The 15,963-nt window shown below is 37.5% G+C and overlaps 1 protein-coding gene across 6 annotated transcripts in view; it reads right to left on the bottom strand.

The window, feature by feature from the left end:
• Positions 1-15,963, bottom strand: part of MAP4K3 (mitogen-activated protein kinase kinase kinase kinase 3) — a 191,497-nt gene that overhangs the window by 125,533 nt on the left and 50,001 nt on the right. For all 6 annotated transcript variants that reach the window (XM_044261698.1, XM_044261700.1, XM_044261696.1 and 3 more), the window contains exon 2: positions 202-259. In XM_044261698.1, coding sequence (XP_044117633.1) covers positions 202-259 — 58 coding nt within the window. The remainder of the gene's footprint in view (positions 1-201; positions 260-15,963) is intronic.

Genomic DNA, 15,963 nt, shown 5'->3' with positions numbered 1-15,963 from the left:
TGGCCTCCCTCCCCCAGTTTGTTTCTCAAGGAAGAACTGGGCCACGTGTCCATAGGTCTTGAAGAGGAGGAGGAAAGACTAAACCCCAGTCTATTTTCCAGAAGATGTTAAGAACAATCAGAGAATGCTGACCAATCATTTAAATCAGCTTTAAAGTTATCCAGTGCTTATGGCAATAAGAAACATTAAATTTCAATTTACCTGGTTCCAATTTTATTACTTTAATTGCTGCCAATTCACCAGTGTTAACATTCCGTGCCTAAAAGAGAAGAAAAGATAACTGTGAAAAAGAGCTTTCGTAAAAAAACTTTATGAAATGTAATTTTAGTTTACTGTTTATTTTCAGTTACACAGAAACATTTTTTTAAAGCAAGAATTACAGATGGGTTTTCTACTACTAAAAATAGACAGTATATTCTTCACAATGAAGGTCAACATTAATTCAACTGTAAATTTAATAATGGTAATGATAAGTCAACACACAGAGAGACTTCTGTATGTGCCAGGCACTGTTCTAAATGTTTTACAGTAATTCATTTCTCTCCACAACAATCTTATGAGGTAGGTACAACTATTATATCCATGTTGCAGGTGGGGAAACTGAAGCACAGGGAAGTTAAAAAACTTGCCAAGGCCATAATGCTAGTAAGTGATGGCAGCAAGATTCCAATCCAACAAGCTTGACTTCACAGAGTCTGAGCTTTTAAGCATTATACTCTACTGCCATGCATTCAAAGGTGAGGTAAAATTTTGAATTGATTAACTAGACTTAAACTTTTAAACTTAAAAATCTTAGAATGTGGGGGCGCTTGGGTGTCTCAGTCGGTTAAGTATCTGCCCTCAGCTCAGGTCATGAACCCAGCGTCCTGGGATTGAGACCTGCATCAGGCTCCCTGCTCAGTGGGAGTCTGCTTCCCCTCCTCTCTCCGCCCCCCCCCCACTCTCTTACGTGCGTATGCTCTCTCTCTAACAGATAAATAAAATCTTAAAAAAAAAATCAATTCATAATATTTGATTGTTGGTATTTACAACTGTAATTATGTATAAGTAAGCAAGCAAATTTTCAATTTGTTTGAATATGGCAGTCATTGTCAACTTAAAATGTTTTACAGTTGGATCAGAATCTCCAAAATGCTTCAAACCATTATACCTGTCACATAATATTTAAACTGCTAATTGAAACTTGATTTTCAGATCAAGCAATGAAGATCAGTATATACAATTCCCTGAGCACAGAAAGATACAATCCTGTGGGCAGAATTACTCTTAGTCACAATACCTTTTTTTTTTTTAAATTTCATTTTTAAGTTATCCCTACACCCAACATGGGGCTTGAACTCAAAACCCCAAGATCAAGAGTTGCTTGCACACTCCACTGATTGGGCCAGCCAGGCACCCCACAATACTCTTATTAAAGGATTAGTGAAGATCAGTGAATCACCCACAAGTAATGGTAACAGCTTTAACAGTGGAATCCTTCTAAGAATACGGAGTATTAAAAACATCAGATAACAATCTAGGAAGGTAGATATGGGACGGAGCCACTGTTGCAACATAAAATTAAACTTTTTAACTCAAAGAAGAACAAAGGTATTTTTTAAAAATATTTTATTTATTTATTTGACAGAAAGACAGCAAGACAGGGAAACACAAGCCAGGGGAGAGGGAGAGGGAGAAGCAGGCTTCCTGCTGATCAGAGAACCAAATGCAGGGCTTGATCCCAGGATCCTGGGATCACGACCTGAGCCGAACGCAGCAGCTTAGCAGCGGAGGCTGAGCCACCCAGGCGCCCCCAAGAATAAAGGTATTAAAAGTTCTCCACCATATCAAGTTGCCTGGCTGGCTCAGTCAGAAGGACATGTGACTCTTAAATCTTGGGGTTGTGAATTCCAGCCCCACAGTGGGTACAGAGATTACTTAAATAAATATTTTTTTTAAAAAAAAGATCTCCCCGTACAAATTAAGAAAAAAATGTAAATTAAATTGGCAGGGAAAATTCATTCCTTCTGAAAGAAATCCCCATAACCAATGAATGCTTATCGTGGCCAACTTATTATTGGCAGTACGAAACAGATTTGAAGTTATTTCAAATTAAACTTAATCCCCATTAAATGAGATACATATTTCAGGGGCACCTGGGTGGATCAGTCCTTTAAGTGTCTGCCTTCAGCTAAGGTCATGATCCTGGTGTCCTGGGATCAAGCCCTGCATCAGGCTCCCTGCTCAGTGGAAAGCCTGCTTCTCCCTCTGCCTACCCCCTGCTTGTGCTCCCTCTCTCTCTCATTTGATGCCAAATAAATAAAATCTTTAAATATAAATAAATAAACAAATAAATAAGAAAGAAAGATATGTATTTCAAATATAGTGCCAGGTAAGTGTTCATTCCCCTCCCGAGGATGTGAAGACATACACACACACACACATACACACACACACTGAAAGAGAAATAAAATCAGAACATCATTCTGGGAACATTTTGTGAAAAGGGGGACAGAGTGTACCTGTAAAATATTCAGGCATATCACATCAACATGATCCACAAATCTCCTCAAACAGTATCACAACTGTTTGCCTCTCCTCACACTTCATGCATGAACTTTTAAGTCTAGATGCTCTTCTAACCCTCATCTTTTTTAGTACTTCTCCAAATAAAATAAGATGCTACTCTCCCCAATTCTCAATTCTCCACTTAAAAGTCTTGCCATGATTTTGTTTTCTGTTTACTGAAAAGAAGTTCAGAGTATGGCTGATTCCATTATATAAGAGCTGAGATAATACGAACTCCAAGAAAGCCAGGATGATTTTTTTCCAGCTGAAATTTGGCTCCTAATTGACCACAAGAGGGCACTACGGACAACACAAGTTACACAAAGTGTCCAAAATGGCTACTATACACAATGTACTACTCTTCTAAAAACTTACTAATTTACTAATAGTTAACACCAGGATATATTTAACAGAAAAACTGTGACAGTAAGAAACTTATCAATAGCACTTATCAGACTAATGTCATATTTACTACTACAGGCTTGACCTATAATTTTTCAAAATCTAAATCAGTCCAGAATTTTTTTTAGTCCAGAATTTGCTTGAAGATAACAAGAGTTTTTAAACTTACAATTTTGTAGAATGAACAAAAAAACCAAAACAACCAAAATAATTACTAATCGTTTTTACCTGGAAATATTTTCCAGTATGTAACTTATTCGACAGAAATAAGGTAATTCATAAAAAGGGAAGAAAAACAATAAAAACCCCAAGCAAGTTGAATTTCTGAGCTTTCCTGCATCAAAATCCTTTTGTTAATGAAAAGTCTTATATACTTTTTTTTTTTAAGATTTATTTATTTATTTGACAGAGATCACAAGTAGGCAGAGAGGCAGGCAGAGAGAGAGGAGGAAGCAGGCTCCTTGCTGAGCAGAGAGCTGGATGTGGGGCTCAATCCCAGGACCCTGAGATCATGACCTGAGCCAAAAGCAGAGGCTTAACCCACTGAGCCACCCAGGTGCCTCCACTTTTTTTTTTTTTTTTTAAAGATTTTACTTTTTATTTATTCAGAGAGCAAGAGAGAGAGAGAGAGAGGTAAGGGGCAGGAGGGAGAGCGAGAGGGAATTTCCACCATGCTCCCTGCTGAGTGTGGGGTCTGACCCAGGGCTCAATCTCATAACCCTGAGAGACCATGACCTGAGCCAAAATCAACAGTCAGATGCATAACTAACTGAGTTACCCAGGAGCCCCCTAATGAAAAGTCTTTAAAGCATTATGATTCATAAGAATCTTGGTATTTTGGCTAAACCATATTTTGCTGTCTCTAAATTTAATGGTTAAGATTACTCACTGAGATTAACATAAAAATTAATAGTGTCTCCTATGCTCTGCAACTACTATTCGTTTTTTATGATTTTATTTATTTGAGAGAGAGAGAGAGGTAAGGGACAGAGGGAGAAGCGGACTCCCTGCTGAGCAAGGAGCCTGATGCAGAGCTCAATCCCAAGACTCCAGGATCAAGACCTGAGCCAAAGGCACAGGCTTAACCAACCTGATCCACCATGCAACTACTATTCTCTTAGCCATCACCAAGAGCAATTTATTAGTAAGAAAATGAGACCAAGGTAAATAATGTAAAATACTGCCATGTATAAGTTAAAAAAATTTTAAGATATATTAAGATTTATTTGAGAGAGAGCGTGCACAGGCAGCGTAGAAAGCACACAGGGAGAGAAAGTCTTATTTGACCTCTAGACCTCTGAACCTTCTGCCACCTCACTAGTTTGACCATCGTTCTTGACTTGCTCTGAAAATGATATTCAGATCATGTCATTCTTAAGTTGAAAACTCTTCAAGAATATACATCATTGCTTTAAAGAAAAAATTCAAATTCCTTGTCAGAGAATTTAAATTTTTCAAAATTTTCACTAAATACATAGCACTTTTCATAATAGTTTTTTATTGAGATATAATTCACATACCATAAAATTCACCCTTTCAATGCATACAATTCAGTGGTTTACCATATTCACAGTTACGTAACCATCACTACTAACTACCTTTGGGACATTTCATCACCCCAAAAAGAAAGCCCAGATCACTCAGCAGTCACTCCCTACTCCACCCCCTCCCAATCCCTGAGAACTATTGGTCTGCTTTCTCCTTCTATGAATATGGCTATTATGGATATTTCATATAAACAGGATCATACAAAATGTGGTCCTCTGTGCATGGCTTCTCTCACCCAGCATAACGTTTTTGGGTTCATCCACACTGTAGCATGTATCAGTACTCGATTCCTTTTATTTCTGAATAATAATAATCAATTGTATGGAAATACCATATTCTCCTTATCCATTTTTCAGCTGAAAGATATTTATTTTTCCCACTTTTTAGCTATTATGAATAATGCTTCTATGAACACTGGTATACACATTTAAAAAAAAAAAAAAAGAATTTTATTTGAGAGACAGCGCAAGCATGAGTGGGGTAGTGGTGGGGAGGTAGGGGCAGGAAGCGGGAGAAGCGGGCAGCCTGAAGCACTGTTGTGGGGCTTGATCCCCGGGTCCTGGGATCATGATCTGAGCTAAAGGCAGACACTTAACTGACTGAGCCACCCAGGAGCCCCTAGTGTACTCATTTTTATTTTCAATTCTCTTGGGTACAGACAGACCTAAGAGCAGAACCACCAAATCACATGGTAACTCTACGTTTCGCTTTTGAAGAACTGTCAAATTTTTCTCCAAAGTGGCTGCACCATTTTATATTATTACCACCAATATAGGAGGGTTCCAATTTCTTTGCATCCTTGCCCATATTTGCTGTTATGGTTTTTATTTTAGCTGCACTAGTGGATGTGAAGTGGTATCTCTCACTGTGGTCTGACCTGCACTTCACTAATGACTAATGATGTTGAGCATCTTTTCATCTGCTCATTGGCCATATGAATATTTTCTTTGGAAAAATGTCATATTCACCTCTTTGTTCATTTTTGTGTTATCAATGACTTAGAAGAATTCTTTATAGATCCTGACATGTCTCTTATCAGTTACATGATTTGCAAATATCTAATCCCATCCTTCGGACTGTCCTCTTTCCTTGTTGGTATTCTTTGAAGCACAAAAGTTTTTAATTTTAATTAAGTCCTCTTTGTCTATTTTGTGTCGCTTTGCTCGTTGTATTACAGCTAAGAAACCAATGCCTAACCCAAGGTCACAAAGATTTTTGTCCTGTTTTCTTCTAAGTATTCTATAATTTTAGCTCTTTCTTTTAGGTTTATGATCATTTTGAGTGAATTTTTATATAGTGTCCAGAGGACTCCAATTTTATTCTTTTGCATGTGGTTGTCTAGTTGAAAAATACAGCATTTCAACAATAAAACTTTTCACTATCTTGCCCCTGTCTGTCTTTCCAGTCTCTTCTTAATTTGCTGCACCCAAACTAAACAAGTTGCCATTTCCCAAAACTATCCACACGTTTGCTCTCTGGAACATACTGCCCAGACAAACATACCAACTCTTTCCTGGGCCTAACTCCCAGATAATCCTTTAAAGCACAACTCGGGTTATTATCACTTCCCACAAGCCTTTTCCCGATTGCTACTCTGGCTAAGGCATCGCACATCCACACACTCCCATAGATCCTGGGTAACCTTTCCCAAATGGGAGTGGGTCTGGGTAAGAAAGTCCTGCACATCTAGAACTGGTCTCAGTTTAGAGGGGCTCTTGCAAACCATTATGATTCAAAGCTGTCTTAGAAGTCAGTTTGGTTCAGTCAACCCTGTAGAAGCCATTCATATTAGAACTCATTTGGGAAAGAATTTTTCCAAGATGATTTCATGCTGACTACTGCATTATCTCAAACTATCAGAAAAGTATTTCTTGAATGTGAAAGTGGAAGTAAATAACATCATTAAGAAGCAGTTATTAAAAGGCAAAAATTGTGCTACCATACAAAATAAAGTGAGTTAGAACAGTCACTACCAATAAAATAATCTATCAATTACGTACCAAACACCCTCACGTACTCAAAGCTTACTACTTAGAAGGTCTGTGCAACATTAATATAAAGAAAGGTTCAGATATGAAAGTGAAGATACACAAAGTTTAGTCCCGGCTCTGCCAGTAACTAGCAGTAGGAGCTCAGCAAGTAATTTCCCTTCTGTCTTCTTCCCAATTCCTTCCCCCCAACTTAAAAAAAAGAAAGTGAAAAAAGACTATTTCTAATGTTCCTAATTCTGAAAGTCAGTGTTTATATCAAATCATCTAAGTCTAAATTAACAGATTCTAAATACTAAACCAGCTGGTTAGTTATATAAGAATCACATTAGAAGTTTAAAAACAATAGAGTAACAAAAAACACCATCACTGATTTTCAACCAACAGATTTAAGACAGGAACCATGTATCTGTATTTAAAGCTACTGATGTGTTTCTAATGTTCAGTCAGGTTTGGGGACCTGGTGTACGGCACTATGCCTTTTGAGGTTTATAAAATATAAATACCAACTTCTAAATCCGAAAAGAGTGATACTCTTTAGAGGGATGGCTTTATGAAGGAGATTACCATTTAAGCAAATGTTTGCAAGACGGACTGGATTACAAACAAACATAGAAGAGCAATGAGAAAGAGGAAAGAAAGAAAAGCATGAGCAAAGGCACAGGAACAGAAAGCAGGCTATTTTGAGTGTATATGATAGGCCAAGCCTCAGGGTGCCTCCCATATAAATACTCCCTTTCAGAGGGAAATGGCTAACCAGCAGCCCCTGCTGAAGGAATAGTCTGGATTGCTTTTCCACAGTTACTTGAACTGGTTGTGAGCCTACACAAGGGCAACTAAATATACAGGAAGACTGATCCAGTGACCTCTGTCCCTCATTTGCTCGGGATATTTCTAGTTTATGCCTACTGTCCTAATGGAATTCTTAACAGTGCCTACTCATTCTCATTCCTAAAATTAAATTTTTATTTAATTTGGATGGTAAAGCATAAAGCCACTCTGCCAGTAAACCCTGAGCTGACACAAAAAAGATATAGGCCAGATTCTCTAAAATAGGGGTCAGCAAACATGTCCATTTTCTTAAATTCCAGTATAGTTAATACAGTGTTACATCAGTTTCAGGTGTACAACACAGTGACCTGACACCTCTATACATCATTCAGTGCTTTTCACTGATAAATATACTCTTAATTCCCTTCACCCATCCCCGCCCCACACCTCCCCTCTGGTAATCATCTCTTTGTTTTCTATAGTTAAGAGTCTGGTTTTTTTAATTTGAGATAGATTTTTTTATAAAGTTTTGCTGGAACACAGCTATGTTCATTTGTTGAAGTACAGTTTATGGCTGCTTTCATAATACAATGGCTGAGTAGCTGAGATGGAGACCATATGCAATACCTATGTATTTACTTGGATGGAGATGGAGACCATATGTAGTACCTGTATTTAGTATGTGGCTCTTTAGAGAAAAAACTGGCTGACCCCCACTCTGAAACAGCATTGTCCAAGAGAACTTTCTGCACTGATGGACCTGTTTTATATCCGCACTGTACAACAGAGTAGCCCCATGCCACATGAAGCTATCTAGCAACTGAAATATGGCTAGTACAGCTGAAGAACGGAAGTTTCTGTATGCAATAAAATATTTAAATTGGGGAGTTTTCATTTTTTTGAGATATAACTGTGCTTAAAATGTATTAGTTTTAGGTGTACAACATAATTTGATATATGTATATACTGCAAAATGATGACCACAATAAGTTTAGGTAACATCTATGACCACACATGCTTAAAAATTATTTTTCCTTGTGATGAGAACTTTTAAGATCTATTCTCTCATCATCTTTCAAATATACAATATAGTGTTGTTATAACTGGGAGTTGCCAAGCTGTACATTACAACCCCAGGATTTATTTAGCCTACAACTGGAAAAAAATCAACTTTAGGGGCGCCTGGGTGGCTCAGTGGGTTAATGCCTCTGCCTTCTGCTCAGGTCATGATCCCGGGGTCCTGGGATCGAGGCCCGCGTCAGGCCCTCTGCTCAGCAGGGAGTCTGCTTCTTTTCCTCTCTCTCTGCCTGCCTTTCTGCCTACTTGTGATCTTTGTCTGTCAAATGAATAAATAAAATCTTTAAAAAAAAAAATCAACTTTAAAAAAATAAAGTTCTGGTAGTTTTAACACATGTATAGATTTGGGTAACCACCATCACCAGCCAGAAGCAGAAAAGTTTCATTACTGCAAAAACTCCCTTGGAAGTTACATCCTTGCCTTACCTTAACTACCCTGGCAACCACTGACTGGATCTTTGCCACTATAATTTTGTCTTTTCAAGAAGTTCATATAAATTAAATCATTCATTATATAACTTTTTGAGACTATCATCTTTCAGCAGGTATTTATCATCAGTGTATTCCTTCTCATGGTTGAAGAATAGTATTCCATTGTATGGATATACCACTGTTTATCCACTACCAGTAGAAGGACATACTAGCTGCTTTTAGTTATTGGCAAACATGAATCAAGTTGCTATGAACATCTGAGTCCAGGTTACAAAAATACCCAGGAGTGAAACTGGGTCTTATGACAGGCATATGTTTAACTTTGTAAAAAAACTATCATTCCTTCTATAGCAGCTGTACCACTGCCCAAGCCCAACAGCAATGTCTGACAGTCCCAGCTGTTCTGCATCCTTGCCAGTAACTGGTATCGTACTTTCCATTTGGGCCATTCTAACACGTGTATAATAGTATCTTGTGGCATTTTGCATTTCCCTAATGGCTAGTGAAGTCAAACATCTATTCATATGCTCATTTGCTATTGTTTGGTGAAATGAGTTTTGGTCTTTTTTCTATGTTTTAATTGAGATATTTATTTTCTTACTGTTGAGTTTTGAGAGTTCTTTATATATTCCAGATCCAAGTTCTTTATCAATTTGCAAATCTGCAAATTTATTTTTGCAAAATTTTTTTGCAAATGTATTTTTTCTCCAGTCTATAGTTTGTCTTTTCATTCTCTTAATAGTGTCATTCCCAGAGTGTTATGGGCTGAATTGTGTGCACTCATTCATAAAATTCATTTAATGCCCCCAGTACCTTAGAATGTAACTGTATTTGGAGACAGGCTTTTTAAAGAGGTAATTAAGGTTAAATGAAACAAAAAAGGTGGGGGGGGGGTGCTCTAATCCAGTAGGGCTAGTGTTCTTGTAAGAGAAGGAAGGGATCCACAGATGTGCACACACAGAGAAAAGGCCACGTGAGAACACAGCAAGACAGGAGCCACCGGCAATTCATGGAGAGAGCTTCAGGAGTAACCAACTCTACCAACACATTGATCTTGAACTTCCAGCCTCCAGAACTGTGAGAAAATAAAATTTCAATTGTTTAAACCACCCAGTCTGTGGTATTTTGTTATGGCAGTCCTAGCAAACTAATATATAGAGCATGAGTTTATACTTTTGATAAAGTCCAATTTATCAACTGTTTTCGCTTACGTCCAAAACCTTTTTGCTTAATCTCAAGTCAAAGATTTTTCTTCTATACTTTCTTCTAAAAAAACAAGTTTTACATTTAGGTTTTGATTTAATTTTTGTTTAAGGTGGAGCATTTAGGTTGAGATTTTTGTTTTTTGTTTTTGCATGAATATGCCCAACTCTTCTAACACTGTTTTTTTTCCCTGTAGTATTTTTTTCATTTTTATTAACATATAATGTATTATTTGCCCCAGGGGTATATGTCTGTGAATCATCAGGCTTACATATTTCACAGCACTCACCATAGCACATACCCTCCCCAATGCCCATAACCCAACCACCCTTCCCCTACTCCCCCTACCCCAGCAACCCTCAGTTTGTTTTGTGAGCTTAATAGTCTCTTACGGTTTGTCTCCCACCCGATCCCATCTTGTTTCATTTTTTTCTTCCCTATCCCCCAAACACCACCTTCTCAAATTCCTCATGTCAGAGATATCATATAATTGTCTTTCTCTGATTGACTTATTTCGCTCAGCATAATACTCTCTAGTTCCATCCACATTGTTGCAAATGGCAAGATTTCATTTCTTTTGAGGACTGCATAGTATTCCATTGTATACCTATACCACATCTTCTTTATCCAGTCATCTGTTGATGGACATCTAGGTTCTTTCAGAGTTTAGCTATTGTGGACATTGCTGCTATAAACATTTGGGTACATGTGCCCCTTTGGATCCCTCCATTTGTATCTTTAGGGTAAATACCCAATAGTGTGATTGCTGGGTCATAGGGTAGCTCTATTTTCAACTTTTTGCATGTGTCTGTTGGCCATCTGGATGTCTTCTTTGCAGAAATGTCTGTTCATGTCTTCTGCCCATTTCTTGATTAGATTATTTGTTCTTTGGGTGTTGAGTTTGATAAGTTCTTTACAGATTTTGGATACTAGCCCTTTATCTGATACGTCATTTGTGAACATCTTCTCCCATTCTGTCAGATGTCTTTTGGTTTTGTTGACTTTTCCTTTGCTGTGCAAAAGCTTTTGATCTTGATTAAGTCCCAATAGCTCATTTTTGCCCTTGCTTCCCTTGCCCTAGGCGATGTTTCTGGGAAGAAGTTGCTGTGGCTGATGTTGAAGAGGCTGCTGCCTGTGTTCTCCTCAAGGATTTGGATGGATTCCTGTCTCACACTGAGGTCTTTCATCCCCTTTGAGTCTGTTTTTGTGTGTGGTGTAAGGAAATGGCCCAGTTTCATTTTTCTGCATGTGGCTGTCCAACTTTCCCAATACCATTTGTTGAAGAGATTGTCTTTTTTCCATTGGACATTCTTTCCTGCTTTGTCGAAGATTAGTTGGCCATAGAGTTGAGGGTCTGTTTCTGGGCTCTCTATTCTATTCCAGTGATCTATGGGTCTGTTTTTGTGCCAGTACTATACTGTCTTGATGATGACAGCTTTGCAATAGAGCTGGATGTCTGGAATTGTGATACCAATGTTGGCTTTCTTTTTCAACATTTCTCTGGCTATTCGGGGTCTTTTCTGGTTCCATATAAATTTTAGGATTATTTGTTCCATTTCTTTGAAAAAAATCGATGGTACTGCATTAAGTGTGTAGATTGCTTTAGGTAGCATAGACATTTTCACAGTATTTGTTCTTCCAATCCATGAGCATGGAATGTTTTTCCATTTCTTTGTGTCTTCCTCAATTTCTTTCACGAGTACTTTATAGTTTTCTGAGTACAGATTCTTTGCCTCTTTGGTTAGGTTTATTCCTAGGTAGCTTATGGTTTTGGGAATGATTGTAAATGGGATCAACTCTTTAATTTCTCTTTCTTCTGCCTTGCTGTTGGTGTACAGAAATGCAACTGATTTCTGTGCATTGATTTTATATCCTGACACTTTACTGAATTCCTGTATGAGTTCTAGCAGTTTTGGAGTGGAGTCTTTTCGGTTTTCTACATAAAGTATCATATCATCTGCAAAGAGTGAGAGTTTGACTACTTCTTTGCCGATTTGAAAGCCTTTTGTTTCTTTGTGTTGTCTGATTGCCGAGGCTAGGACTTCTAGTATTATGGTGAATAGCACTGGTGATAGTGGACATCCCTGCTGTGTTCCTGACCTTAGATGAAAAGCTCTCATTTTTTTCCCCATTGAGAATGATATTCACTGTGGGTTTTCATAGATGGCTTTGATGAGATTGAGGTATGTACCCTCTATCCCTACACTTTGAAGAGTTTTGATCAAGAAAGGATGCTGTACTTTGTCAAATGCTTTTTCAGCATCTGTTGAGAGTATCATAAGGTTCTTGTTCTTTCTTTTATTAATGTATTTTATCATATTGATTGATTTGCAGATGTTGAACCAAACTTGCAGCCCAGGAATAAATCCCACTTGGTCGTGGTGAATAATCCTTTTGATGTACTGTTGGATTCTACTGGCTAGTATTTTGGTGAGAATTTTTGCACCCCTGTTCATCAAGGATATTGGTCTGTAATTCTCCTTTTCGGTGGGGTCTTTGTCTTGTTTTGGGATCAAGGTAATGCTGGCCTCATAAAATGAGTTTGGAAGTTTTCCTTCCATTTCTATTTTTTGGAACAGTTTCAGGAGAATAGGAATTAATTCTTCTTTAAATGTTTGGTAGAATTATCCTAGGAAGCCGTCTAGCCCTGGGCTCTTGTTTGTTGGGAGATTTTTGATGACTGCTTCAATCTCCTTACTGATTATGGGTCTGTTCAGGTTTTCTATTTCTTCCTGGTTCAGTTTTGGTAGTTTATATGTCTCTAGGAATGCACGCATTTCTTCCAGACTGTCAAATCTGCTCATAATATGTCCTTATAATTGTTTGTATTTCTTTGGTGTTGGCTGTGATCTCTCCTCTTTCATTCATGATTTTTATTAATTTGGGTCCTTTATCTTTTCTTTTTGATAAATCTGGCCAGGGGTTTATCAATTAATATCATTTCTTGAAAAGACAATCCTTCCTGCATTAAACTGCCTTTCACGTCTGTCAAAATCAGCTGGCTATACCTCTGTGGTTCTACTTCTGGATGCTATATGGATATACTAATCTTATGTCTACCCCTTACTATTGCTACAAACAGTCTCAATTACTACAGCTTTAGACAGAGTTGTAAAAATCAATTACTGTGATTCCTCCAACTTTTTCAAAATTGCTTTAGCTATTCTAGGTCTTTAGCCTTTCCCTGTAAATTTTATAATCAACTTGTCTATATATTTTTTAAAATCCTGCTGGGATTCTGTATGGAATTACATTAAATCTATTTATCAATTTGGGAAGAACTAACATCTTTACTATGTAGAGTGTTCCAATCCATAAACACTAATCTCTATTTAGGTCTTCTCTATGTGCCTTTCACCAGCGCTTTATAGTTAACAGCATACAGGTCCAACACATTATTTTAATAGCCATGTGTAGCTAGTGACAACTGTATTAGATATCGCAGCTTTAAAAAGTTTGAACGTGGAAATACTGAAAAAGAGTACCACCATGCAATTTAACCCAGTGTGAAAACTAGGCCATAAAATTGTGCCTGTGTCTTAGGAATCAAGACCTTTGGAAAAGTGAAGATTAGAAGAAGTAGGAAAGATATAATGAGGAGACAGTCAAAGAGCAGAGAACAGAACAAATGCACAGAAAAAACTGTAAGAGCTCATGAGAAAGGAACAGATCTCCAACGCTGCCTTGAGTTCCTGACAACATTCCAGTTCCAATAGCCTCTTTTTTCTTTAATTACCTTAAATGGCTCTTTGTTTCCTGAAACCAGATGATTAAAGATCTAAATTTCTAGGACTATATGGTGCTCATTTCTTCTTAAGATTTTATTTATTTGAGAGAAGCAGAGAGTAGAGGGGCAGAGAGAGAGGGAGAATCAGACCCCCGCTGAGTGCAGAGTCCAATGTATGTCTCAATCCCAGGACCCTGAAATCATGATCTGAGCAGAAGTATGACGCTCAACTGACTGAGCAAACCAGGTGCCCCATTCGATGCTTATTTCAAAAAGGAAAAAGACAGATTGAGACTATCATGCTTTTTTCTTAATGGACTTAGCTAATGATTGAATATAGCGGAAAACAGTCTGTGAATGATAAAAGACAATGTATTAATAAATTATATTTCAAGGTTTAATTTACAGTTCAAAATGGGCTTGTTGAGGGGTGCCTGCCTGGCTCAGTCTGTTAAGTGTCTGCCTTCAGCTCAGGTCATGATCTCAGGGTCCTCGGACAGAGACCTGCACTGGGTTCCCTGCTCAGTGGTGAGCCTGCTTCTCCCTCTCCCTCTGCCTGCCACTCTGCCTACTTGTGCTCTGTCAAATAAATAAATAAAATCTTTTTTTTTTTAGATTCATTTATTTGACAGAGAGAGAGAGATCATGACCCAAGCCAAAGGCAGCCACTTAACGGAGTGAGCCACCCTAGGCCCCATAAACTCTTTTTTTTTTCCCCCTTCAAATGGGCTTGTTCTAGATCATTAACACTTTTAAATGACAGACCACACATGTCAACTTAACTAATAACATAGTTAATACTTAACAGTGGCACTGAGTTTGGGAAAACCTAAGGGTTCATGTAACCAAATTCCAACTTCCCACTGCAGAAGCAACAGCAGCAATATCTCTAGCCCAGTGGTGCTCAAACTCCAGTGCATATAAAAATTACCTGAGGTTCTACTTTTGGAAATATGTTAGGTGAAATATGAGAATCCCTCCCATTATAAATACCTAGATATGGCAGATAAGATACAGTAAAACTTTTTTTTTAAATGCACTGAACTCAGAAGAAACCCACAGGCAGCAAAAACAGAGAAAAAAGTAATTAATCAAACCTATCTGCTGAACAAGTTTATTTAATGAAATCAGTGGTAAGCAAGAACTAAAGCCATGATCTTAGCTTAAATTTGGAATCTAGAGACTTGACTTTTGATTTTTATTAGATGTGATAAAAGGTGGACTTGAGACCACCGCATAAAACCAGCAATGCCCTTGAAAGGTTATACCCCTCAGTGAATGAGTAGGCCTGAATGGGGGAATGTTTGTCTGTTGACAAAGGCAGCAAATTAAAAACAAAAAACAGGGACGCCTGGGTGGCGCAGTTGGTTGAACGACTGCCTCGGGCTCAGGGCATGATCCTGGAGTCCCGGGATGGTGTCCCACATCAGGCTCCCAGCTCCATGGGGAGTCTGCTTCGCTCTCTGACCTTCTCCTCGCTCATTCTCTCTCTCACTGTCTCTCTCTCTCAAATAAATAAAATAAAATGTTTAAAAAAAAAAATTTTTTTAAACAAAAAACAAAAAAAATAAAAATAAAATTGTATGAATCAGGCCTTCATTGGAATGGAGTCCAATGAAAATTATTGCAAGCCTCTTCTCAGTTAAGTAGAAATATACACTTCTTGCAAGGATGAAAAGCCTCAAGCCAATACATGAATTTAAGCTGTTTCTGGGTTGGTGGTAATAAGTCAGAGAAGCAAATTCTGGGCGAAGTCAAACACACCTTCAATCCATGTGATTCCTAGGAGACAGTTAAATATCACTATAAGCCAAATCTGAGATTAAAACAAAATTATCAAAAGGAAACAAACTACAATGGCAGCAAAAGCTATTAAAAACAAAACAAAACAAAAAATAGATTAAATCCGCAAGAAGTTCAAATTCTGGAATTAACAAATACATAATACATAAAATTACAATTAAGTTTGCTTTAAAGATTTACAGAAATATAAGAAAATATTAAATATATAGGCCAGAAACAAGAGATTTTTAAAAAATGACTTGAGAGACAGAAAAAAAAGAACTGAATAGAATTTCTGGAAAAAAAAAAAATAAAACATAAATTGGAATTAAAACTTGGAAAGATAAACCTTGGAATTAAAAACCTAATTGGAAGAGATACAGAGAAAGAATTAGTAAACCAAATGACATACCTGAATCAATAAAGAAAAAAGATAGACATTATAAAATCATTTCAAATCACCTCATCTCATACATCTAATTACAA

The sequence above is a fragment of the Neovison vison genome, chromosome 8 (genome assembly GCF_020171115.1).
Source record: "Neovison vison isolate M4711 chromosome 8, ASM_NN_V1, whole genome shotgun sequence".
NCBI lineage: Eukaryota > Metazoa > Chordata > Mammalia > Carnivora > Mustelidae > Neogale > Neogale vison.
This window is presented reverse-complemented; position numbering and strand designations above follow the sequence as displayed.